General features: G+C 43.6%; 1 protein-coding gene across 2 annotated transcripts in view; it reads right to left on the bottom strand.

The window, feature by feature from the left end:
- Positions 1-27940, bottom strand: part of LOC132816854 (gamma-aminobutyric acid receptor subunit gamma-3) — a 605764-nt gene that overhangs the window by 550089 nt on the left and 27735 nt on the right. For both annotated transcript variants that reach the window (XM_060826837.1, XM_060826836.1), the window contains exon 3: positions 24272-24339. In XM_060826837.1, coding sequence (XP_060682820.1) covers positions 24272-24339 — 68 coding nt within the window. The remainder of the gene's footprint in view (positions 1-24271; positions 24340-27940) is intronic.

Below are 27940 nucleotides of genomic sequence, written 5' to 3'. Positions count from 1 at the left end.
TGCTCCTCAGATGCTGCTGACCTGCTGTGCTTTTCCATCGCCACACTTTTCAACTCTGAGAATTGAAGACCAAGGCAAGGCCTGGTTATGTGACTGCGCTAATTGGCAGAACCAGGCAGGAATGGTGTGACCCTGCAGGTTGGTGCTAAGTGAGTGAGCACTGTGAGATGAAGTGAGCAGCCCTGAGATGGAGCCCAGCCCAGTTAATCAGCTGGGTATCTCTGTACATGTGCATAGCACCCCTTCAATATTAGTAATTTGTGCATCCTGTAATGCCAGCTTGTACTTCTGAAGCGCACTGCCAGTGCATTGCAGAGGTGCCAAGATGGTAATGAGGAGTTGACAGGTGGCACAGTGGTTAGCACTGTTGCCTCACAGCACCAGGGACCCGGGTTTGATTCCTACCTCGGGCCACTGTCTGTGTGGAGTTTGCACATTCTCCCCATGCCTGTTTGGGTTTTCTCCGGGTGCTCCGGTTTCTTCCCACAGTCCAAAGATGTGCAGGTTAGGTGAATTGGCTATGCTAAATTGCCCATCGTGTTAGGTGCATGGGTGAGGGGTAAAAATAGGGTAGGGGGATGCATCTGAATGGATTACTCTTCAGAGGGTTGGTGTGGACTTGTTAGGCTGAATGGCCTGTACTGTAGGGAATCTAATGACAAGGGGTGCATGTATCCATGGATAATGCCCTGAAATACTGTTGGGTGCTGAGCAGCACAAAATCTCCTCACTGCTGATATTCAGATGGGTACCTGCTCTGTAGAAAATTCTCCATGTCTGGCTTGTTTGGCCAGTTTGATATGACAGGCAGCTGACTATTAATCAGGCAATTTGTGGCATTAATAAGGATCTTAACAAGCAACTCCTTTCAATTCTGTCACCCTGTTTTTGGAAGGATATTATTAAATTGGAAAGGGTACTGAAAAAAAAATTACCAGGATATGCTGAGACTAGAGATTCGAATTATTAGGAGTGGCTGAATAGGCTGGGACTTTCTTCCTTGGAGCGCAGGAGGTTGAGGGGTGACCTGATAGCGGTTTAAAAAATCATGAGGGATGTAGAGAAGTTGAATCACAAAGCTCTTTTCCCTAGGGTAGGGGATTCAGAAGCAGTGGGTATAATTTTAAGGTGAGAGGGGAAACAATTTAAAAGGGGCAACTTTTTCACAAAGTGGGTAGCATGTCTAGGAGATAAACTGCCAGAGGAAGAGGTTGTGGCAGATACAGTTAAAACATTCAAAAGACATTTCGACAGGTACATAAATAGGAAAAGTTTGGATGGACATGGGCTAAACGCAGGAAAATAGGACTAGTTTAGTTTGAGAAACCTGGTTGCCATGGACAAGTTAAACTAAAGGGTCTGTTTCTGTGCTACACGACTCTACGATATGATATGAATCAATAATTCCCTTTAATTGGCAACTCACCGCTGCCAAGCGAGAAACCCGCCTCAACATTCAGCAAATGCATAAAAGATGAAGCATGTTGCTCTCAATGTGGAGATAGATCTCATCAGACTTGTAAGCCCCCATAAGATTCTTCCCAGCACCTCTGACAATGCTGCACTTTCTCAGTATAGTGTGAGAGTGTCACCTTAAGTTTATGTTCAAGCCTCTGGGACGGGACTTGAAATCATTCCCAAGGGCATGACAATCATACCCACTCCTTCTCTGAATTATGTGTTTCACACATGCTTCTCTGATTCTTCAGAATGTGAGACGAGAGAAGATGTTATGAGGTAATGTCACAGATGAATCATTACGCAGTTTTATTTCACAACAAGTTAACATACAAAGCAGCAATAATGTTGTAAATTAGCACAATTTTCCAAAGTGCAAAAATAGTGAATGCGCAATCCTTTTCCATTGGCAGTGGGTTGGTGATTTTCTGCGATCGGTACAACACAGTTTTCCTCTTCGATTGAAGAACACAAGTGTTATTGGGATGAGGTGGGTGGGGCATGGCAGGCATGAGAGTGGACTTAAGGACACATTTAGGTCTGACATGATCTTACTGAATGGTGCAGTAGACAGGGGGAGCCAAATGGCCTATGCCTCCCCTTATTCTTCAATTCCTAAGAAGCAAAATTCCATTTAATTTTTGGCTGATTTCATATGCAGTTCCATTAGTTTTCATTTCCATGCGGACAGCTGGACTGAAAATCTGATCAAATGCTCAGGGCCAGAGACTTCCCAACCCGAAGAATTGATTTATTGGTTATAGAATCATTTATCATTTATAATTTTCAAATTAATTAACCCTTTCATCTCTAGTGTGTTCATTTGTTAAATTATAGCTTTAAAAACATGCTTCAAAATCTAGTGCTTGAAAAGTAGCACTTTTTCTAAACTCTTTCCAAGGAGAAATGGCCAAAAATTGCTAAACTGTCATCATCATCCATCTTCCCTCTCATAATCTTCAACTCAGATTAGATATTTTCCAAAGCAACAGTTATCACACACCTCTGGAGCAGCTGTGGGACTTGAAATAAGGCCTCTTGGCTCTGAGGGAGGGTCGGTACCACTATAAACCGGAATTCTTCAAACTGTTGTGGGTTGCAATTGTTTCTGTGTTTGGTACCAATTATGGGGCGGTGATGGCTACATGGTATTATCACGGGACTGTTATTCTAGAGATCCCAGTAATGTTCTGAGGACCTGGCTTCAAATCCCACCATGGCAGATGGTGGAATTTGAATTCAATGAAAAAATATTTAAATCTGAAATTAAAACTCTAATAATGACTATGAGTCCATTGTTGGTAAAACCAATCTGGTTCATTTATGCACTTTAGGGAAGGAAACTACCCATCCTTACCTAATTTGGCCAATAGCAATGTGGCTGACTGTTAACTGCCCTCTGAGCAATTAAAGATGGGCAATAAATGCTGCGCTTATGCAGGGAATGAATTAAGAAAAGAAAGAGTAGACTTAAAAACCTCACTCACTGCTCTTCATCCACCATTTGAAAAGGTCTTCCCTCAATGAGGCAGTGAATCCTTACCGAGCTTCGAAGATTGAGATGACTCTGCTCTCATTCTTCCACCCCCACCTCCAAGATCAACACACTCCCTGCATTGCTTTAGGAGACCCATTATTTAGATGTGGGTGTCCAGGAGGCAAATTATGCTGGGATGCCTCCTCTCTGGACAAAGGGGCAGACTAATCACCACAAACTCAGCAGATGAGGAATATATCGCTTGGCTTTGAAGATTGGCATTTGCTAAATAAAATAAATAAAGTTACACCCAAGAGTTTTGGTTGTTTTTTCCTGAAATACCTCAGGGTGATAATAGTGCAATACTACTTTGCTTCATATCTCTTCTGATTTTTATTTCCATTGATTTCAACACAGAGTAGTTATAACACAGGCTGGTTTACATAACCACAGTCAAATTTGATTCCAGCATCCTCACCAATTGGGCAGGGGAAGAGGGGTTTGGCACTGTAAATGTTTTCCAGTTTCTGACAGGCTGCACCAGAAATGTGTGTTTATTAGCCACTGGTGAATGCTGAATTCTGTTTGGCTGTGAAAAAAAAGTCAAAATGTGTGGTGCTGGAAAAGCACAGCCAGTCAGGCAGCAGTCAAGGAGCAGGAGAGTTGACATTTCAAGCATGGGCTCTTCATGTTAAGAAGAAACCCTGCTAAAATTAAGGTACTCACAAATAAGCAGTGCTCAGCCAATATACTGCAGTTTTAATGCCTGCAGAAATGCTGGACTCTGTTAAACGTTGATGCATTTTCACTTCTACTTAATTAGATCTGTTGATACGAACAAACAAGCCACTTAACCACAGAGGAACACCTGTTTAATGCTGCTGAAACAGAACGATGTAGAGCTTTCGGTTTATCAACATAAATACGTTTAAGTCCAAACACATACACATTGTATGCTCTTTCTTTTGTTTTTATACTGTCTTCGACTTCCCTTGTCAGCCATGGTTGCCTTGTCCTCCCTTTAGTATGTTTCTCCTTCCTTGGGATGAATTTCTGTTGTGCCTCCCAAATTACGGCACATTGCTGCTCCACTGTTTTCCCTACTAGGCTCTCCTTTCTGTCAGCTCTGGCCAATTCCTGTTTCATATCTTTGTCGTTATCTTTACTGAATGGTAATGGCGTTACATCTGATTCCAGCTAGTCTCGAGGACATTGGCTATGAGGAAAGGGTAAAAGAGACTAGGATAGTTTTCACTGGAAAGATGGCGGCTGTGAGGAGAGCTGATAGAAATCTACAAAATTATGCAAGGTATGGATAGGGTGGATAGTCAGAGGATTGACGTTTCAATTGCACAGGGACTCAGGTTCAAGATGAGAGGGGGAATTTATGGGACTTGTGCGAGGGAAGTTTTCACGCAAAGAGTCAGGAATGCAGTGCCAGCAGTGTAGTGGAAGCAAGCACATTGACAACATTTAATAGTTCATTTCATTAATGCTGCCGGATTCAGTTTCAAGAACAATTAAGGTGGTAAAGTACAGTTTTAGAGATCAAAATCCAAACCTTACTGAAAACAGTAAGTTAATCTTTTACCAACTGCACAAAAGGGGGAAGAATCATCTGATCTGTATCTGCTCTGCATTTTTCTGGGCAACTTACATGACATTGATCTGTGGGGCAAGATGGAGGAGTGAGATTAGCAGAGTTAGCCTCATTGAAAAAAAAGTGTGACATGATGGGCTGAATAGCCTTCTTCTGCCCTGCAGGCATTCTATGATTCTCTTGAACGCTGAGTTTTCTTTCAATCTGAAAGATGGTGCTGACCTGTTACATTTTCAGGCAAAGAAGATCTCAGTAATCAATGCAATCATTCTATTCAGTGTGGCTAGTTTAAACTCTTGGTAGAAATAACATTCTTTATTCAGCCTTCTCTGCTGTTCACAGGCTCTTTTCCCATTAAACTGCCACAACATTCAGTTAGCACTTATCAGTTTAGATTAATTGGCTGAACCTACTGTCTGATTATGCCTTGAGGTTGTTATTGTCCAACTGTATTTTTGCTGTCTCTCCTTGCTGCTTGCAGAGGCAATGGGGATAATCACAGCAAAACGTTGAAAGGAGAAAGAAAAGCACAGTTTATGATGTTCCCCTTTCCCTTGTTACAAGCTTCAAATATCAGCATTCCCACTTCTTCAACTGCGAAAACACTTGTCACATCCAACCTGGATTCTCCTGCAACCTGTCAGGGCGCATAGCTAATTGGAGATTTTATTTTAATGTTGTAACTACTTCACAGGCGTGGACAGCATCTCTTGCAAATTCTCTCCCCTCTTCCGATTTACTCATTCTGTGCTCTGAATGTTGCTGGCAAGATCAATATTTGTTGTCCATCCGTAATTGCTCTTGAGACGGCAGTGGTGTCTGTTTGAACCACTGCAGGTGACCTGGTGCAGGAGCACGCACAGTGCAGTTCGAAAAGAATTTCCAAGATTTTGACACACTGACATTGAAGGAACAGCAACATCATTCCAAGTCAGAATGGTTTGTGATTTGAAGGGGAACTTTCAGGCAATGATGTTCCCAAGTATCTGCTGCGCTTGTCCTCTAGGACATTGAGGTCATGGGTTTAAAAGGTGCTGGTGAATGAGCCTTGGTGAGCTAAAACAAAACAGCAATAGAGAGATACAGCAAAGGAACAGGCCCTTCGGCCCTCCAAGCCTGTGCTCATTATCATGCTGTAATTAAACTAAAAAACAAACCTTCTGTCCTTATTCGATCTATATCCCTCTATTCACTCTTTATTCACGTAAACATCCAAATGCCTCTTAAATGTTGCCAATGTGCCTGCTTCCATTACCACTTCTGTCACTGCATTCCTGACTCTTTGCGTGAAAAACTACCACTCTTTTCGTGAAGAACTTCCCTCGCACAAGTCCCATAAACTCCCCCTCTCATCTTGAACCCGAGTTCCTGTGTATTTGAAACGTCAATCCTCTGACTATCCACCCTATCCATACCTTGCATAATTTTGTAGATTTCTATCAGCTCTCCTCACAGCCGCCATCTTTTCAGTGAAAACTATCCTAGTCTCTTTTACCCTTTCCTCATAGCCAATGTCCTCGAGACTAGCTGGAATCACATGTAATGCCATTACCATTCAGTAAAGATAACGACAAAGATATGAAGCAGGAATTGGCCAGAGCTGACAGAAAGGAGAGCCTAGTAGAGAAAACAGTGGAGCAGCAATGTGCCGTAATTTGGGAGGCACAACAGAAATTCATCCCAAGGAAGAAACATACTAAGGGGAGAACAAGGCAACCATGGCTGACAAGAAAAGTCAAAGACAGTATAAAAACAAAACAAAGAGCATACAATGTGTTGAAGACTAATGGGGAGCCAAAGGATTGAGAAGCCTTTAAAAACCAGCGGAGAATAAGTGAAAAACAAGCAATAATAGTTGTTATGGATCAGATCAAACCCTTTCAAAACACAGGAAGGAGTTAGCCAAGACCCGCACGGTGGCACACTGCTGCCTCACAGTGCCTGAGACCCGGGTTCAATTCCTGACTCAGGCGACTGACTGTGTGGAGTTTGCATGTTCTCCCCGTGTCTGCGTGGGTTTCCTCCGGGTGCTCCGGTTTCCTCCCACAGTCCAAAGATGTGCAGGTCAGGTGAATTGGCCATGCTAAATTGCCCGTAGTGTTAGGTAAGGGGTAAATGTAGGGGTATGGGTGGGTTGCGGGTCGGTGTGGACTTGTTGGGCCGAAGGGCCTGCTTCCACACTGTAAGTAATCTAATCTATTTACGTATTACTATTTAAAGCATGTCTAAGGCGCCATAGTCCAAATTTGATTTGATTGGTCACACTATTCGGCTTTAAGCAAAACACACTTTATTCTTGCACAATTAAAATACAGACAACAAAAAGATGTAACTTAATCAATCAAAATACATAACAAAACAATATATATTTTAACTATTACTCATCAAATGTTCCAATCCAGCAGCATCCGATGAACACATCCTTGACAACCGCAAATTCAGCAAAACAGATTACGACAGGATCTTGACCAGATGGGCCAATAGGCTGAGAAGTGACAGATGAAGTTTAATTCAGATAAATGTGAGGTGCTGCATTTTAGGAAAGCAAATCTTAGCAGGACTTCTACACTTAATGGTAAGGTCCTAGGAAGTGTTGCTGAACAAAGAGACCTTGGAGTGCAGGTTCATAGCTCCTTGAAAGTGGAGTCGCAGGTAGATGGGATAGTGAAGAAGGCGTTTGGTATGCTTTCCTTTATTGGTCAGAGTATTGAGTACAGGAGTTGGGAGGTCATGTTGCAGCTGTACAGGACATTGGTTAGGCCACTGTTGGAATATTGCATGCAATCTGGTCTCCTTCCTATCGGAAAGATGCTGTGAAACTTGAAAGGGTTCAGAAAAGACTTACAAGGATGTTGCCATGGTTGGAGGATTTGAGCTATAGGGAGAGGCTGAACAGGTTGGGGCTGTTTTCCCTGGAATGTCGGAAGCTAAGGGGTGACCTTATAGAAGTTTACAAAATTATGAGAGGCATGGATAAGATAAATAGACAAAGTCTTTTCCCTGGGGTTGGGGAGTTCAGAACTAGAGGGCATAGGTTTAGGATGAGAGGGGAAAGATATAAAAGAGACCTAAGGGGCAACTTTTTCACAGAGGGTGGTACATGTTAGGAATGAGCTGCCAGAGGATGTGGTGGAGGCTGGTACAATTGCAACATTTAAGAGACATTTGGATGAGTATGTGAATAGGAAGGGTTTGGAGGGATGTGGGCCGGGTGCTGGCAGGGTGGGATGAGATTGTGTTGGAATATCTGGTCGGCATGGACAGGTTGGACCGAAGGGTCTGTTTCTATGCTGTACATCTCAATGATTTTATGACTCTGTTATCTCCCATAGTCCAGGAAGAAAGAAAACCCAAAAGAATGAATCTAGCAGCAAACTTTTTTTGTAGCAGCACAGAGACAGCTGTATCTAGAAGCTTCCACTCCAAAAACCCCAATGGCAACAACTGCAAGCAAAAACTAAACCCCTGGGTCTGTATTAGCCTGATTTCAGGCGGAGGGGAGTACTACAGATGCTGAAGATTTTCCAGCTTCTCAGATACTGCCTGAGCCTGATTCCACCCACTCATGCTTCTTTTGTCTCATTTTAAAAAAAAACATAGCTATTTACTCTGCTTTCCATGGAGCAGACACCTTGTCACCAGATTTACAACAGCTTTCAAGAGAAACAGGAAAGAACAACTCTCTAAAGGGCATTTCTCTTTGCACAGGGAGAAGGAATAAAATATGAGTGTAAGCTAGAAGAGCTTTTCTTTCTATGTATAAAAGGTAAAAGAGAGGCAAAAGTGGACATTGGACTAATGGAAAATGAGGCTGGAAAAGTAGTAATGGGGCAACTCAGAATTGGCAAAGGAACTGAATAGGTACTTTGCATGAATTTTCACAGTGGAAGACACCATCAGCATACCACAACTTCAAGATATCTGGGGGCAGAGCTGAGTGTAGTGGCCATCGGCAGAGAGGTGTGGAGAAGCAGAATAGTCAGAAGGCGGATAAGTCACCCGGATCAGATGGACTACATCCCAAAGTAGTGAATGAGATAGCTGAGAAGATGTGGATGCATTGGTGGTGATCTTTCAGGAATCACAGGAGTCAGGGAGTGTCTGAAACGACTGAAAAATGGATATTGTAACACCCCTATTTAAGAAGGGAGGCAGGAGACAGGAAGCTGGTTAGCCTGACCTCAGTTGTTGGTCAGATCTAGAGTCCGTTATTAAAGATGAGATTGCAGAATACTTGGAAGTGCATGGTAAATAGGGATGAGTCAGCATGGCTTCATTAAGGGGAAATCATGCCTGACAAATAAGAGTCCATGGTGTTAGGGGAAAGGTACTGGCATGGATAGAGTATTGGGCAACTGGCAGATGGCAGACAGTGGAGATAAATGGGTCTTTTTCAGGATGGAAGCCGGTGACTAGTGAGGTTCCACAGGGGTCCGAGTTGGGACCCCAACTATTCACATTACAACTTAATAATTTGGATGAAAGAACTGAGGGCATTGTTACTAAGTTAGGACAAATAGACAAAGTCTTTTCCCTGGGATAGGGGAGTCCGGAACTAGAGGGCATTGGTTGAGGGTGAGAGGGGAAAGATATTAAACAGACCTAAGGAACAACTTTTTCACACAAAGATGTATGGAATGAACTACCACAGGAAGTGGTGGAGGCTGGTACAATTGCAATATTTAAAGGTCATCTGGATGGGTATATGAATAGGAAGGGTTTGGAGGGATATGGACCAGGTGCTGGCAGGTGGGACTAGATTGGGTTGGGATATCTGGTCGGCATGGACAAGTTGGACCAAAGGGTCTGTTTCCATGCTATACATCTCTATGACTCTATGACTATGACACAAAGATAAATGAAGGTCAGGTAGTGTTGAGGAAGCGAGAAGGCTGCAGAAGGACTTGGATGGGCTAGGACAGTAGGCAAAGAATTGGCAGAAAGAATACAATGTGGAAAAGTGTGAGTCTATGCACTATGGCAGGAAAAATAGAGGGTTAGACTATTTTCTAAATGGGGAAGGCTTCCGAAATCTGAAGCACAAAGGAATTTATGAGTCCTACTTCAGGATTCTCTTCAGCTTTACATGCAGGCTCAGTTGGCAGTTAGGCAGGCAAAGGCAGTGTTATCATTCACTTTAAGAGGGTTAGAATACAACAGCAGAGATGTATTGATGATGCTGTAAAAGTCTCTGGTCAAATCACATTCAAAATATTGTGATTTGGGCCCTGTATCCAAGGAAGGATGTGCAGGCTTTGGAGGGGGGTTCAGAGGAAATTCATGAGAATGATCCCAGGATGAGGAGCAATAAAGGGCTCTACATCTGTACTCAGAGTTTAGAAAGATGAGGGGGGAATCTTAATGAAACCTATAGAATACAGACAGACCTGGATCAAGTGGATGTGGGGAAGATGCTTCCACTAGCAGGAGAGACTCGACCTGAGGGTAAAAGGCTCACAATGAAGGGTGATTCTTTAGAAGTGAGATAACGAGGAATTTCTTCAGCCAGAGGGTGGTGAATCTGTGGAACTCATCACTGCAAGGGCAAAGGAGGCCAAACCAATGAGATTATTTAAGGCAGAAATAGATAGGTTCTTGATCAGTAAAGGGTTATGGTGAGAAGGCAGGAGTACAGGGTTTGAGATCAACTAGGAGACAGTGAGGACTGCAGGTGCTGGAGATCAGAGTTGATTATGTGTTTCTGGAAAAGCACAGCATATCCTGCAGCATCCGAGGAGCAGGAATCCTCATTCCTGATGAAGGGCACCAGCCTGAAATGTCAATTCTCCTGCTCCTCGGATGCTGCCTGACCTGCTGTGCTCTTCCAGTAACACACTCTCAATACAGGGTTTGAGAAACATATCAGCCACGATCGACTGATGGAGCAGTCTCAAAGGGTCAAAAGGACTAATCAGCTCCGATGCCTTTATGGTCTTATAATCCTTGAGTGATCTTATGGAGGGGATCCTGTGCTGCAGTGATTGTGATCCTACCTTGAAGCCAGCAGATCTGGATTCAAGTCCCACTTGCCCCAGAGATGTACAATAACATATCTGAACACACTGAGTTTTGTTTTCAGAAACATGCTCAGGTGAGCCTTTGGCTGTTGAAAGAGAGACCCATTGAAGTGAATTCAGACACTCATATATAATCGCTAAAATCCTCTGACCTGTGTCAGAACCTTTGTTTCCGATACAAGCCAGACAAAAAAATCCCACTTACCTCCCTCCTTTTTTATCTGAGAGCCATACAGTCATGAATGAACATGCTCCCCACAAAAAGGTCCACCTCAGTGTAGTGACTTAAATAAGGGCAGCCAGGTGGATCTCATAGAATACACGTTTCCTGATTGGACCGGGTTAACAGACCCAATCAGTGAGCCCTGGTTGACAGAGATAAACACGAGTATTTGGGCCTGGCCAAACTGGCCATAAACAGGTCCAGGCAGTGGGCCGTGGAGAGGGTCATTAGGGCCTCATCCGCGGTTACGTTAGAGCCCAAGTGTCTCTGGAGAAGGAGCACATGGTGTCCACCAATCACCTGGAGTTGTTCAGGGAGAGGTGGGCGCCGCAGGGAGTGGGGTGCATTATTTCTCCCTCCAATTCTCTTTTGATTTAATCCCTGCCCTCCCCTTCACTGTTTGATCATGCAGCATTGACCTTTGATGTGAAGGGCACCGCTTCTTACTGGCCACTTGGGTGTTTCCTTTCTTCCTGGTAGTGGAAATTTGAATAAAGATTCGTGCACCTTGTGTCTTTTACTGTGTCTCAAAAAAGTAAATAAACAGGAGTGTCAGACTTCCTGTTCACTCTGAGAGCTGGCTCTGAAGAAGCCGGACTAATGTCAAGGGTTCTCAAAGTGTAAATAAAGGGTGACTTGCTGATGGGATATGGGCCATTGTGGAATTAATTCAGTGGTTTAGCCAGTGTATGGAATTGTGTTCTGACTCCCACACCTCCACACTCACTTCCCTCCAAGGCCCCAAGGGATCCTTCCATATCCGCCACAAGTTCACCTGTACCTCCACACACATCATCTATTGCATCCGCTGCACCCGATGTGGCCTCCTCTATATTGGTGAGACAGGCCGCTTACTTGCGGAACGCTTCAGAGAACACCTCCGGGCCGCCCGAACCAACCAACCCAATCACCCCGTGGCTCAACACTTTAAGTCTCCCTCCCACTCCACCGAGGACATGCAGGTCCTTGGACTCCTCCACCGGCAGAACACAACTACACGACGGCTGGAGGAGGAGCGCCTCATCTTCCGCCTGGGAACCCTCCAACCACAAGGTATGAATTCAGATTTCTCCAGGTTCCTCATTTCCCCTCCCCCCACCTTGTCTCAGTCGGTCCCCTCAACTCAGCACCGCCCTCCTAACCTGCAATCCTCTTCCTGACCTCTCCGCCCCCACCCCACTCTGGCCTATCACCCTCACCTTGACCTCCTTCCACCTATCCCACCTCCATCGCCCCTCCCCCTAGTCCCTCCTCCCTACCTTTTATCTTAGCCTGCTTGGCTCTCTCTCTCTCTTATTCCTGATGAAGGGCTTATGCTCGAAATGTCGAATTCTCTATTCCTGAGATGCTGCCTGGCCTGCTGTGCTTTGACCAGCAACACATTTGCAGTTCTGACTCCCCATGTTTGTTTTCCATACCATCTGGTTTTAATATGTCTTCGACAAAGATTGGTCAATTAGCACGAATCAGTGCTAGCTAATGGTCAGTTAAGTAGTGTAAAGTCATTTCCACTAGGCACCCCACTGGGCCTACTAATTCCATTCATACCCCTCAATATCTTTTTGGACAGAAAAGTAATTTCAAACCATATGTCAGTGTGGGATTTAGTCTCAATTTGCAGAACTAAATAGTGTTGGGGCAAGTCAGTGTTGCCATGCACCTTTCCCAAACAACCTTTACTTTTTAAAAAGTCACTACAAATAAACTTCAAGCCTTTTTTAAAATACAAACTGTTTTAGAATTTTTTTTCAGAACAAAGTACAGCTGTCTTACAACATCAACCTTCGAAGAAAAAAAATAAAAAAAATAAAGAAGAGTGTTTGGGCCTGGCCAAATTTGCCATAAACAGATCCAGCCAGTGGGCAATGGAGGAAGTTGTTAGGGCCGACTGCCAGCCCCTCTTCCATGGTTATGTTAGAGCCCAGGTGTCTCTGAAGAAGGAGCACGCGGTGTCCACCAACACCCTGGAGTTGTTCAGGGAGAGGTGGGTGCTGCAGGGAATGGAGTGTATTATTTCTCCATCCAATTCTATTTTGATTTAATCCCTGCTCTCCCCTTCACTGTTTGATCACACAGCATTGCCCTTTGATGTGAAGGGCACTGCTTATCACTGGCCACTCCGGTGTTTCCTTTCTTCCTGGTGGTGGAAATTGAATAAAGAGTCGTACACCTTGTGTCTCTCACTGCGTCTCACACCTGCACACACACAACATGGGTGCTGGGGAAAATATAAGCACTGCCACAGTTAGGTGGTAGTGTGGGGGAAAAAGAAGGAGAAAAAAATAAATAAACAGGAGTGTCAGAGGTTCTGTTCACTCTGAGAGAAAAAAAAATAAACAAGACTGTTCTCTCAGTGGTCTGGGGTGGAGGGTGCTGCATGCAGCAGTCCCCTGAAACCGCAGATTGTGGTGATTCACTGACTCCCAGCCCAACTGCTTGTTCTGTGGTGCTGTGGAGTCCGTGGACCATGTATATATTGGTTGTGGGCGCTTGCACTCCCTTTTTGATTTCCTCAAAAACCCCTTCTCTGTTTTTGATTGCACTTCAGTCCCACGCTCCTGATCTTCAGGCACCCAGTACGGAGGAGGGAGGACAGGTCTGAAGACCTCTTAGTGGGTCTGCTCCTGGGCCTGGCCAAACTGGCCATAAACAGGTCCAGGCAGCGGGCCGTGAAGGGGGTCGTTAGGGCGGACTGCCTGCCCCTCTTCTGTGATTACGTTGGAGTCCTTGTGTCTCTGGAGAAGGAGCATGCAGTGTCCACCAACACCCTGGAATTGTTCAGGAAGAGGTTGGTGCCGCAGGGAGTGGAGTGCATTATTTACCCCTCCAACTCTATTTTGATTTAATCCCTGCCCTCCCCTTCACTGATTGATCACACAGCATTGCCCTTTGATGTGAAGGGCACTGCTTGTCACTGGCCACTTGGGTGTTTCCTTTCTTCCTGGTGGTGGAAACTGAATAAAGATTCATGCACCTTGTGTCTCTCACTGTGTCTCACACCTGGACACACACAACATGGGCGCTGAGGAAAATAAGCACTACTGTGGTTAGGCGATGGTGTGGGAGTAAGCAAAAAAAAAAGATAAACTAGAGTGTTAGGGGAAAGTGAGGACTACAGATGTTGGAGATCAGAGTCGAGAGTGTGGTGCTGGAAAGGCAGCATCTGAGGAGCAGGAGATTGAGGTTTCTGGCAAAAGCCATTCAACAGGAATTAGGAGTCCTGTCTTGGAATGCATAAAGGTGGATAAATCCCCAGGACCTGATCAGGTGTATCCAAGAACTCTGTGGGAAGCTAGAGAAGTGATTGCTGAATCTCTTGCTGAGGTATTTGTATCACCAATAGTCACAGGTGAGGTGCCGGAAGACTGGAAGTTGGTAAACGTGGTGCCACTGTTTAAGAAGGGTGGTAAGGACAAGCCAGGGAACTATAGACCAGTGAGCCTGACCTCAGTGGTGGGCAAGTTGTTGGAGGGAATCCTGAGGGACAGGATGTACATGTATTTGGAAAGGCAAGGACTGATTAGGGATAGCCGACATGGCTTTGTGCGTGGGATATCATGTCTCACAAACTTGATTGAGTTTTTTGAAGAAGTAACAAAGAAGATTGATGAGGGCAGAATGGTAGATGTGATCTATATGGACTTCAGTAAAGCTTTCGATAATGTTCCCCATAGGAGACTGGTCAGCAAGGTTAGATCTCACGGAATACAAGAATTTGGATACAGAAATGGCTCAAAGGTAGAAGACAGAGGGTGGTGGTGGAGGGTTGTTTTTCAGACTAGAGGCCTGTGACAAGTGGAGTGCCACAAGGATTGGTGCTGGGCCCTCTACTTTTTGTCATTTACATAAATGATTTGGATGTGAGCATAAGAGGTACAGTTTGTAAGTTTGCAGGTGACACCAAAATTGGAGGAGTGGTGGACAGCGAAAAGGGTACCTCAGATTACAACAGGATCTTGACCAGATGGGCCAATGGGCTGAGAAGTGACAGATGGAGTTTAATTCAGATAAATGCGAGGTGCTGCATGTTGGGAAAGCAAATCTTAGCAGGACTTATACACTTAATGGTAAGGTCCTAGGGAGTGTTGCTGAACAAAGAGATCTTGGAGTGCAGGTTCATTGCTCCTTGAAAGTGGAGTCGCGGGTAGATAGGATAGTGAAGAAGGCATTTGGTATGCTTTCCTTTATTGGTCAGAGTATTGAGTACAGGAGCTGGGAGGTCATGTTGCAGCTGTACAGGACATTGGTTAGGCCACTGTTGGAATATTATGTGCAATTCTGGTCTCCTTCCTATTAGAAAGATGTTGTGAAACTTGAAAGGATTCAGAAAAGATCTACAGCGATGTTGCCAGGGTTGGAGGATTTGAGCTAGAGGGAAAGGCTGAACAGGCTGGGGCTGTTTTCCCTGGAGCATCGGAGGCTGTGAGGTGACCTTATAGAGGTTTACAAAATTATGAGGGGCAAGGATAGGATAAATAGGCAAAGTCTTTTCCCCGGGGTCGGGGAGTTCAGAACTAGAGGGCATAGGTTTAGGGTGGGAGTGGAAAGATATAAAAGAGACCTACGGGGCATCTTTTTCACACAGAGAGTAGTACGTGTATGGAATGAGCTGTCAGAGGAAGTGGTGGAGGCTGGTACAATTGCAACATTTAAGAGGTATTTGGATGGGTATATGAAAAGAAAGGATTTGGAGGGATATGGGCCGGACGCTGGCAGGCAGGACTAAATTGGGTTGGGGATATCTGATCGGCATGGACAGCTTGAACTGATGGGTCTGTTTCCATGCTGTACATCTCTATGACTCTATAACTCTATGACACATCTGGCTGATACATTTCAGCAGCTTCACACTGGGTGACTGAAGAGATGTGACAGCCCCTCAACATACTACAGTCAATATCTTCAGTTAAAAAATGGCTCTTTGAGTGTCTGTCTACCTGTGTGTGTGTCTCTCTCCAACCATGTGTCTCGTTCACTCTGTCTGTCTCTCTCTCTGTTTTGCTCTCTTCACCTGTCTCTCCTTTCCCCTCTATGTATGTCTCTCTCCCCCTCCCTCTCTGTGTCTGTGTCTTTCTGTTCTGTGTCTCTCTCTTTCGCTCTCTTCAGCTGTCTCTCTCTCTTCCCTTCTGTGTATGTCTTTTCTCTCCCCCTCTCTGTATCTCTTTTGTTTCTGTATCTCTCTCCCTCTCTGTCCACCATCCAAAGATCCCAGTGGCACCATTAATTTTCCTCCCATTGGCCCATGAGTGGGCTATACTGGCTATCCTACACCACTGCACTGACCCAGCCTACAACAAAGTTACTTGGAGTCTGGAACCGAGGGGCTATTTTACAATATTGTTCCTGCTCCCACTTGTTAAACCTGTGCTGCGATATGTCTCATGGTCCTTTATGTCAGTACACTGTTCAGGGATATGCTCATAATACAATCATAGCATGAGACCTGAGAGTGTAAAGGTCTCATATTCCACCTCACTCTGGGATCACATGACGCATGACACAAAACTAGAAGCTGCTCAGTGTTGTTTTATTTAATTAGGTGTACAACAGTTAGCTGTAATAAATGTCTGTTGTATGATTCAATACTACAACGCCAATGACCAGTTTCTTATGGTACAAGAGATGACATAAGCCTTGCTGCACCAGTTCAAGTACCCTATTGAAAGCACACCATTAATGTTCTTTTGCAGATCAGGAAATTCAGCCCTTTTTCCCATTGCACAGATATTGACACAAAGAACCAAAAGGATATCAACAAGTTAACAAAAAGATGGAATATAATTTTGGAAAATGTGAGGTTATGTGCTTTGCCAGGAAAAGCAGATGAGCTGAATATAATTTAAATGGAGTAAGACTGCAGAAACCTATGGAATGGAGTGATTTGCATCCACGTTCAGCAGGTAACAGGGAAGGCAAATGGAATGTTGATCTTTATTTCAAAAAGGAATGGAGTATAAAAGTAGAAAGGATTTTCTAAAACTGTATGACTCACTAGTCAGTTTCCAGCTGGAATACTGTGAACAATTTTGGGACTCTTATCTAAGGAAAGATTTACTAACATTGAAGGTGACTCAGAGAAGGTTAGAAATCACACAACACCAAGTTAAAGTCCAACAGGTTGTACCACCTGATGCAGGAGCAGCACTTCAAAAGCTAGTGCTTCCAAATAAACCTGTTGGACTATAACCTGGTGTTATGTGATTTCTAACCCCAGTCCAACACCAGCATCTCCAGATCAGAGAAGGTTCGTTGATACCAGACGTGAAGGGGGTCTGCCTTATGAGGAAAGGTTGAATAGATTGAACTGTACTCATTGGAATTTTGAAGAATAAGAGATGGCCTACAGAAACATACAAGATTTTGAGGGAAAACGTGAGGACTGCAGACAGTCGAATGTAGTGCTAGAAAAACACAGCAGATCAGGCAGCACCCAAGTCTCAGGAGAATTGGCATTTCGGGCATAAGCCCTTTATATGGAATGGATGATTCCTGAAGAAGGGCTTATGCCCAAAACGTCGATTCTCCTGCTCCTCGGATGCTGCCCGACCTGCTGTATGTTTCCAAGATTCTGTGGGCTTTTGACAGGGCAGATAGGCAGTTTTTTTCCACCTGTTGGGGAGTCTAGAACCAGAGGGCATAATCTCAGAATAAGAGGGTTGAACAGTTTATTCAGAGATGAGGAGAATTTCTTCTCTGGAACAGAAGTGAATTTGTGGAATTCTTTAACACAGGAGCTGCTGAGGCTGGGTCAGTAAGTATATTCAAGGCAAAGATAGTTTTTAAAAATCAAGGGTATGGGGAAAAAGGAGGAAGGTTGAGTTGAGGATTATCAGGTCAGCCATAACCTCAGTGAATGGTGGAGCAGACTCAGTGGGCTGAATGGCCTTCTCTGCTCTTACATCTTATGATCTTATATTCAATGCTTCATCTATTCTCTGTAATTTATTCATTATAGGCAGCTCTTGATGAATAAAACCATTTCATGATTTTTTTTGATTAAAGTGTCGAATGGTTTTTTAATTGGATCCCAATGTACTGTGGATATCAGGGGCCCTGTTTCAGATTTTGCCAACTCCCAATTAGCTACTGATTTCCATCAAAGGGCCTCTTGGACTACAGTAATAATGAACAGTATCATTTTATGCATCACTCCTAACAACAACAAGTTGTATTCACATCGCACTAGCAGCATAATAAAATAGCCCAAGGTGTTTCAGAAAAGCAATACAATGCAAAATACTGAGCTACATAAGGAGAAGTAGGTCAGCTGATCAAAAGCTTAGTCAAAGAGGTAGGTTTTAAAAATGCGTCTCAAGAAAGGAGAGGACAAAGGCTGGAGAGGTGTAGGGAGAGTTTTGCAAAGCTAAAGATATAGGCATGAGTGGAGCAATTGTATCATTAGCCTTGATCTCTTAAGGAGATGTAGCACTGAAAGAGACTGCAGAAATAGTGAGGCACAGGTCCACAGAGGGACTTTGAAAACAGGAATGAAAGTCAGGATATTGCTTGACCAGGAACTAATGCTGAGGTAAAAACAATGACTGCAGATGCTGGAAACCAGATTCTGGATTAGTGGTGCTGGAAGAGCACAGCAGTTCTGGCAGCACCCGAGGAGCAGTAAATTCAACGTTTCAGGCAAAAGGCCTTCATCAGGGGCCAATGAGAACAACAACTGACAGGAATTGCTGTATGACAGGCAGTAGAGTTTAAGTGATTTGCATGAAGCATGGAACTAATCAAACTTGCACAAAACCATGCATTTAATTACGCTAAAAGATTTCCTTTGTTACCATCAATTTAAAAAACTCAGACCATAATTTTAAATGTAGAAATTCTCCAAATACTATTTAAACGAAAGCCTGTCTGCAGTTCTGGTCTGTTAACTAAGTGAATTCTCAAAGTCTCTGCTACTGGGGACTGCAGAAACGAGGTGGGAAATGAAAACCTGACAATGTCAATATGGCTGTAAACATGGGAGAGGGAGCCAGCTGCTGGCTAGTTCTGATTATGCACATACTGGGACAGCTGCTTGGATTGAACCCATTTTTCTCTTGGTCTGTTACATCACGTTAAAGACTTAATTTTTTATTTCAGCTTTGAGGCCGTTCTCTGGAGTTACAGAGATTCAGATCTGTTCCTTTAACTGAAGGATAATCAGACTGCAGCCTGATAGCTCCAATAATCACCCTGCTCCAAGCAAAGGAAGAATAAGACATCAAGCCACTACAGTATTAACACAAGTCTGGTAGTCACTCTCCAAGAAACCATACGTTTTGTCACAGATTATTACTTACTTTTCAGAAGACATCAAGCCACTACAGTATTAACACAAGTCTGGTAGTCACTCTCCAAGAAACCATACGTTTTGTCACAGATTATTACTTACGTAGGAATAAAGAGCAGGAATAGGCTATTCAGCCCCTGAGGTCTTCTCTGCCATTCAGTATCAGGGCTGATTTAATTGTAACGTCAAATCCACATCCCCATCACCCACTGACAATCTTTCAGTTTTTGTGATTCATTCATGGGATGTGGGTATTGCTGGCTAGACCATCATTATTGGGGAAAGTGAGGACTGCAGATGCTGGAGATCAGAGCTGAAAATGTGTTGCTGGAAAAGCGCAGCAGGCCAGGCAGCATCCAAGGAGTCGGGGAATCGACATTTCAGGCCTGAGTCCTGAAGGAGGGCTCAGGCCCGAAATGTCAATTCTCCTGCTCCTTGGATGCTGCCTGACCTGCTGTGCTTTTCCAGCAACACATTTTCAGACCATCATTATTGGCTATATCTATTTGCCCAGAGGGCAGTTAGGAGTCAATCACGTTGCTGTGGCTGTGCAGTCACATGTAGGCCAGATCAGAGAAGGATGACAGATTTCCTTCCCTGAAGGACATTTATATGAACCAGACAGGTTTCATGGTCATCGTTACCCTCTTAATTCCAGATTCTTTGTTGAATTCAAATTCCACCATCTGCCATGGCACAATTTTAACCTGGCAATAGTTAATTTTCTGGAATAATCAGCTGGCAATAATATCATGAGGCCACTGCCTCTTTAACAAAAATCTATTTACCTCTGCCTTAAAAACATTCAAGAATGTTGTTTCCACTACATTTTCAGGAAGAGGTCAAAAGTCTCAAAGCTGAGAGAAAAGAAATCATTTCACTTCTTTTTTAAGTATGCAACTCCCGACTTTTAAAAATTGACCCCTAATTCTAGATTCTTCCATAAGAGAAAAACATCCTCTCCATATTAAACCTGTCAAGACTACTCAGGATTTTATCTTTCAATCAAATCATCACTTATTGTTCCAAAGTCCAGCAGATACAAGCCAAGCCTATCCAACCTTCACTCAAAAGAGGACCTGTCCACTCCAGGCATTAATCTGATAGGCATTTACTGATCTGCTTCCAAACTACTTACAACCCTCCTAAAATAAGGTGACCAATATTGTGCCAGTACGACAGACACACAGTGCTTTGTAAAATTGAAGTATAAACTTCAACATCTGTATTAAATTTTCTTTGCAGTTGCTAATATTCTATTAGTGTTCCTAATTACTTGCTATGTCTGCAAACTAACATTTTGCAATTCACGAAGAGAACACCTAGATCCTTCTGCATCTCAGAACTCTGCAATCTCTCATCATTCAGAATTTTTTTTATTCTTCCTGCCAAAATGAACAAACTCACATTATATTCATTCGCCGGATCTTCGCTCTCTCACCTTACCTATCTACAGCCCCGCGTTGCATCCTTATTTCCCTTCACAACTTATTTTCTTACAGAATTTGAGTCCCTTCTCCCCTTAAGACTTACTAATTGGATATCAGATTCTACAACTGAGACAATACTCTGTTAATCCCCTAAGGCTCTGAAAATGATAGCTCATGGAAAACAAACTTTGGCAGTAAATGTCAAGTTAAGTCTTCCCTTTTTCTAAGGGAACAATAAAAACAGTTGATGTTAATAGAAGGTAGGAACCCTTCAGTGATTATGACATTTAATATTCCAGCTCCTGACCCGTGTGACCTGCTCAATATGACATCTGCTATGCACCATAAGTTCTGTTTAAAAAAAAAATGAGGGGCTCTTGCATTATCATGCAAAATCATTTCATTTTGCATGGAAGTACGACATTTCACAATGGGTATCATCCGTCCTAAAGTGTCAAATTACTAAGTCATCTGTCCATTTCCTGAAATATGTGCTTTAAATGTGCTCAAGTGTCTCAGGTTTCCCAACAGCCACTTTTAAAACTCTGAATAAGTATGAGAAAAGATGAAATACTACTGTTGATAATGACCTTATTACATTGTCAAAATGCCTTGAACCGCTTTGAATAATGAATTCTGTGTTGGCTGCAGTGATTGCTTTGAAGGCAAGCAATCCTCAAGAAAAGATCTCTCAAGTGACAAAGGCATGTCAATGTCTGCTCTTCAAACTCACAGGCTATACTGTTGTAAGGTGGGCACAGCAGTTGATAATGAATTCAACTTGTATTCTTTCAGGCAGTAATGGCATTCTGAGACCAGAGCTTGGCGGGCTAGAAGCAGAAAAGTGCTTTTGCAACTGTACCTTTTAACAATGCAGTGAACTTGTAGGGAGGCACAAAGAATGCGAATTTCAGTTATGAATGCTGATCTGCATCTCAGTTTGACGCACTAGTTGCTGTCAAAAGAGAAATGCTCCACCTGCCTCACTGTGCCAGCATTAGGAATCTTGAAACACTCCAGAAGATAATTGACAGACTTTTGTAAACAAGACTCAGAATCTGCCACATTGATTTTTTTTTCCCCCTGTCATCGCAGTGCAATCCCAAAGGAGCTGGACAGATCTACATATTCAGATTTGAGCTTGGTTGAGTAGGTGGAACCCTTAAAGGAATTGGCACATGGATATCGTCAGGTTCCCACACAACTGCAGCTATTTTGTGTTATTTCTCAAATACATGCAACCACAATGGACACTGGATGAACCCCTTCTTTCAAAGTTACGTTCTATCAGTGCATGAGATTATATTTAAAATTGAAGTTTTAAAACATGATTGCAGCACATTTCTTGGATATCTGACTTTCCAATATTATATATCTCCCTTTAAAATATACAAGTTATTACACTGATGACGTTAACAGTGTCTAACAAATCACCTATACAGCTTACTGACTGTAAACTATTTCTCAATAAACTTGCATTTATTCCTCTAGTGAGAATGTGATTGGACTCTGATGAGAGATAGAGAGCAAGGTGTGGGAAGGGGCAAGGAAAGGGAGGAGAGAAGGGGGAGGGGTAGAGAGAGAGTGAGGGAGCTACACAAATACTGTCAATTTGGTGGATACCATGTCTTTTATAAATATAACAGAGAGATCCCATAGTGTTTTTCTCAGCTCAATATTTACATTAAACCTGATTTGACCTTTCTACTTATGTTTTATGCCATTATTTGAACTTTCTATTAGATTACTGCCTTCTGCTCATTTTAAACTACCAATTATTCATTATCCCAGACCATTACTATGTATTTCCCATTAAATGATGACCTTCTGATCTGGGCTCTGCCTTTGTTTTCCATTTTACATGCCTACATGTGCAATATATAGTAAAATAACATACTGTCAGATTGGATATTAGTTCATTGAAATAACGTTAAATTGTACACCACCAAGGAACAATTTCAATGAAACCTTTATATTTTGATTGGTCAGGTTATATTTTGTCCATGAATAGATTTGAACAGCAATTGTGTGAAAATGCATTTAGAACAGTCAAATGGAGGTGAAAGTCTCCAATACACAATACATACAACTGCCACTAAAGAATTGAAGGAGCAGTGACATACTGAAAACAAACTACTGGCATAGTCTGCAGCATACCCATGCATTGGCACATCTTTCTGGGACCCTGCAACTCCAGGCTGACTGACACAAAGTTGCCAGTGCTGTTAAAATGGAACAGTCTCTTCTGGGGAAGGGGAAGGGTAAGGACAGACTTGCAATTATTCAGCGAGTTGCAGTTTCACCTCAGAGCATCTGAAACTCCTGCACCACCATGCAAGTATTGTAGAAAACAGGGCAGCCAATTTGAGTACAGTAAGCTGGCTTTGCTATCAAACGGATGTCAGTGGAGTAGCTTAGACAAAAGCCCTGAAGTGGTGCATCTCCTGTGGAACAGTTGGTTCAATGTTATATTTTCAAATCATTGTGAACAAAAGGCAGCATTTTTATCTCTAATGAAAATATCCCTTTGCTCTTTGTTTTATCACCATCAATCTTTCTGCTTAACCAGATACAATGATCACATTGTCAAGAGAAATAAATTGATCCAGGAGCTGATCTAATGTGCGTACTTGCAAATACCTCAGAAGGCATATGGCTCAAAGCTAAGGCTGCAAAAGGAAGTGGACTCGGAGACATTGACAAGTCAATCAGGCGCACAGGAACAGAGTGGTGAGGCCATTACCTTTCCAACTTCACCATGCGACCATGAGGTCAGAGGAATGGAAGGTCAAGTTCAGCCTGTCCACCCCTTAGATCAACTGAGACCCTTTCGGCCAAGCCTGCCTGTTGGGTCAGCTGCAATGTATGTGCAACGGAGACAGATGGAGCGGGGAGGGGGGTCGATTTCCTTAGGATTGGATGCCCATTGCCAGATGGAGGACCCCACCAGTAGCAACAGGAGGCTGAAGGAAAGCACTTCCCTGGCCACCAGGCCCTGCCTTAGCCTGCTGTATTGGACCAACAATCAGCCACTGTTCCTGATCACCAGCCTTCTACCATCTCTGGTGGGGCTGCTGGGAGGGAAGAGCTACCTCTGATAGATTGGCTACTCTCCAAGGTGGGATGTTTGCCTCCAGAATTCCAGGAACAGTGTTGGCTGCTAAATATCCGATGGAGATTTGATCTCATTGAGAATCCTGGAAGTAACTGTGCTGGTGTTGCCACTGGCCTTCTGACCATTGACCAGAGCCAATACCACAGTCATTACACTGAACTCGCGTATCTTTACTGATGTTAATTCAGCTGAGGAGATAATTTCTCCTTCAAAATGTGTCCCTGTAAGAAAGGAACATATGAAAGGAAGGAATGGTCATAGAGTCCGTCCAGACCTTTGCACCATTCCATAAGATCAAAAATGATTTGTATCTCAGCTTCACTTGCCCACCTTGATCTCTTTGGTACTCAAAGGTAAAAGAAATAGTCAATATCACCGCAACAAAATAAATCGTTAACTTGTTTTTTTCTCATATTATCAATTTTGGAGAAGTATCCCATTGTAAAGTATAATATTCAGTTGGTGGTTGTTCTTATTTCAATGTCCTACCATAGTCCAACCTGACTGTATCAGTCATGGCAGATGCAGTTTAATGTGAACACATACGCAAATTGTTTCTGTGTTAACTTTGAAAAGCTAAACCATTACCACTATAATGCAGCAATCTTTTGTTCATCACAGCAAATTAAATTAGGATGACAATGCCGTAGCTGGAAAGCTGACTTACCATGTTAATTGATGACACAGGCCCAATGCTGTTTACATAAATATCAACATCTATAACAGTTGGTTTCACTGTTAAAAAAGGGGAAACAAAAGTTGTATGTTAATAAACAGCAAACCGACACCATTCTTATTAATCACCACATTTCATGTTGCCTTAATAACACCTTCTTGCGCTCATATCTGCAGCAGTTATAATGATGGCATTACAATTTAGAGAATAAACTACTTGCATTTATATAGAACCGATTAAGTCTTAAGGGCTTCCCACAGTGTTTTACTGCTAAGAAGTATTTTCAGGAGTTCAGTCACTATTAAGATGCACAGAGTACTGCAGTTATTGGGATGTAGGGAACACGGCAGTTATTGGGATGTAGGGAGCACAGCAGTTATTCGGATGTGGGGAACACAGCATTTATTGGGGTGTAGGGAACACAGCAGTTATTGGGATGTAGGGAACACGGCAGTTATTAGGATGTATGGAGCACAGCAGTTATTGGGATGTAGGGAACATGGCAGTTATTGGGATGTATGGAGCACAGCAGTTATTGGGATGTAGGGAACACGGCAGTTATTGGGATGTATGGAGCACAGCAGTTATTGGGATGTAGGGAACACGGCAGTTATTGGGATGTAGGGAGCACAGCAGTTATTGGGATGTAGGGAACACGGCAGTTATTGAGATGTATGGAGCACAGCAGTTATTGGGATGTAGGGAACACGGCAGTTATTGGGATGTAGGGAGCACAGCAGTTATTGGGATGTAGGGAACACGGCAGTTATTAGGATGTATGGAGCACAGCAGTTATTAGGATGTAGGGAACACGGCAGTTATTGGGATGTATGGAGCACAGCAGTTATTGGGATGTAGGGAACATGGCAGTTATTGGGATGTATGGAGCACAGCAGTTATTGGGATGTAGGGAACACGGCAGTTATTGGGATGTATGGAGCACAGCAGTTATTGGGATGTAGGGAACATGGCAGTTATTGGGATGTAGGGAGCACAGCAGTTATTGGGATGTAGGGAACACGGCAGTTATTAGGATGTATGGAGCACAGCAGTTATTAGGATGTAGGGAACACGGCAGTTATTGGGATGTAGGGAACACGGCAGTTATTGGGACGGAGGGAGCACAGCAGTTATTGGGATGTAGGGAACACGGCAGTTATTGGGATGTAGGGAACACAGCAGTTATTGGGATGTATGGAGCACAGCAGTTATTGGGATGTAGGGAGCACAGCAGTTATTGGGGTGTAGGGAACACAGCAGTTATTGGGATGTATGGAGCACAGCAGTTATTGGGGTGTAGGGAACACGGCAGTTATTGGGATGTAGGGAACACAGCAGTTATTGGGATGTATGGAGCACAGCAGTTATTAGGATGTAGGGAACACGGCAGTTATTGGGACGGAGGGAGCACAGCAGTTATTAGGATGTAGGGAACACGGCAGTTATTGGGATGTAGGGAACACGGCAGTTATTGGGACGGAGGGAGCACAGCAGTTATTGAGGTGCAGGGAGCACAGCCGTTACTGGGATGTAGGGGGGAACAAAGTTATTGGGATGTAGGGAACATAGTAATTATTAGGATGTAGGGAGAACAGCAATTATTGAGATATTGGGAGCACAGTAGTTATTGGGAGGTAGGGAACACGGCAGTTATTGGAATGTAGGCAGCACAGCAATTATTGGGATGTAGGGAACATAGTAATTATTGGGATGTAGGGAGCACAGCCGTTATTGGGATGTAGGGAGCACACCAGTGACTGGGATGTGGGGGGGGGAACAAAGTTATTGGGATGTAGGGAGAACAACTGATATTGGGATGTAGGGAGCAGAGTAGTTATTGGGATGTGGGGAGCAGAGCAGTAACTGGGATGTAGGGAGCACAACAGTTATTGGGATGTAGGGAGAACAGCAGTTACTGGGATGTCGGGAGCACAGCATTTATTGGGATGTAGGTGGGGGAACAAAGTTATTGGGATGTAGGGAGCACAGCAGTTATTGGGACATAGGGGGGGAACAAAGTTATTGGGATGTAGGGAACACAGCACTTATTGGGACGTGGGGGGGAACAAAGTTATTGGGATGTAGGGAACACAGCAGTTATTGGAATGTAGGGAGAACAGATGTTATTGGGATGTAGGTAGAACAACTGATATTGGGATGTAGGGAGCACAGCAGTTATTGGGATGTGTGGGGCGGGGGGAGAAAAGTTTTTGGGATTTAGGGAGCACAGCAGTTATTGGGATGTACAGAGCACAGCAGCTATTGGGATGGCAGGAGAACAGCAGTTATTGGGATGTGGGCGAGGGGGGGAGAAAAGTTATTGGGATGTAGGGAACACAGCAGTTACTAGGATGTAGGGAGCACTGCAGTTATTAGGATGTAGGGACCACAACAGTTACTGGAATGTAGGGAGAACAACAGTTATTGGAATGTGGGGAGAATAGCAGTTACTGGGATCTTGGGAGAACAGTCATTATTGGGATGTCAGGAACGTAGCAGTTATTGGGATGTATGGAACACAGCATTGGGATGAAGCGGGGGAAAAAAGTTATTGGAATGTAAGGAGAACAGCAGTTACTGGGATCTTGGGAGAACAGCCGTTATTGGGATGTAGGGAGCACAGTCGTTATTGGGATGTAGGGAGCACAGTTGTTATTGGGATGTAGGGAACACAGCATTTATTGGGATGTAGGGAACACAGCCTTTATTGGGATGTAGGGAGCACAGTTGTTATTGGGATGTAGGGAACACAGCATTTATTGGGATGTAGGGAGCACAGCCTTTATTGGGATGTAGGGAGCACAGCATTTATTTGGATGTAGGGAGCACAGCCTTTATTGGGATGTAGGGAACACAGCCTTTATTGGGATGTAGGGAGCACAGCATTTATTGGGATGTAGGGAACACAGCCTTTATTGGGATGTAGGGAACACAGCATTTATTGGGATGTAGGGAGCACAGCCGTTATTGGGATGTAGGGAGCACAGCATTTATTGGGATGTAGGGAGCACAGCATTTATTGGGATGTAGGGAACACAGCATTTATTGGGATGTAGGGAGCACAGCCGTTATTGGGATGTAGGGAGCACAGCCTTTATTGGGATGTAGGGAGCACAGTCGGTATTGGGATGTAGGGAGCACAGCATTTATTGGGATGTAGGGAGCACAGCCGTTATTGGGATGTAGGGAGCACAGCCTTTATTGGGATGTAGGGAGTACAGTCGGTATTGGGATGTAGGGAGGAGAGCCGTTATTGTGTGCGAAGCAAAGTCCAATGATGAAACAAGTCGATAATCTTTTTTCTAATTTATACATCACAAATATCATCCAGGGAAATTTGGAGAACTAACTTTGCTCTTTGTATTTGTGCCACGTGACCAGTACTGTACATTTGAGAAGGCGGAAATATCAGTGTATCAAGTTCTCCAATAAACAGCTCCTCTGACGATACAGTACTCCCATGTCAGCTAACAATGTGAACCCAAAACTCTGGATGGGACTCAAACTCAACCTTCTGACTCAGGTGAGAATTCTATCACTGAGTCACTGCTTGCAATAAAGCTATGGTTTAAAATGGTATCTTTGTTAAAAAAAGTGAACAAGTAAAAGTAAAAAAAAGTTCCCTTCACCCTAATGTGGAGGCACTGGTGTGGGCAAAGT

Source organism: Hemiscyllium ocellatum, chromosome 6, assembly GCF_020745735.1.
Source record: "Hemiscyllium ocellatum isolate sHemOce1 chromosome 6, sHemOce1.pat.X.cur, whole genome shotgun sequence".
NCBI classification, from domain to species: domain Eukaryota; kingdom Metazoa; phylum Chordata; class Chondrichthyes; order Orectolobiformes; family Hemiscylliidae; genus Hemiscyllium; species Hemiscyllium ocellatum.
Note: the sequence above shows the minus strand (reverse complement) of the source record. Positions and strands in the feature narration are given on the sequence as shown.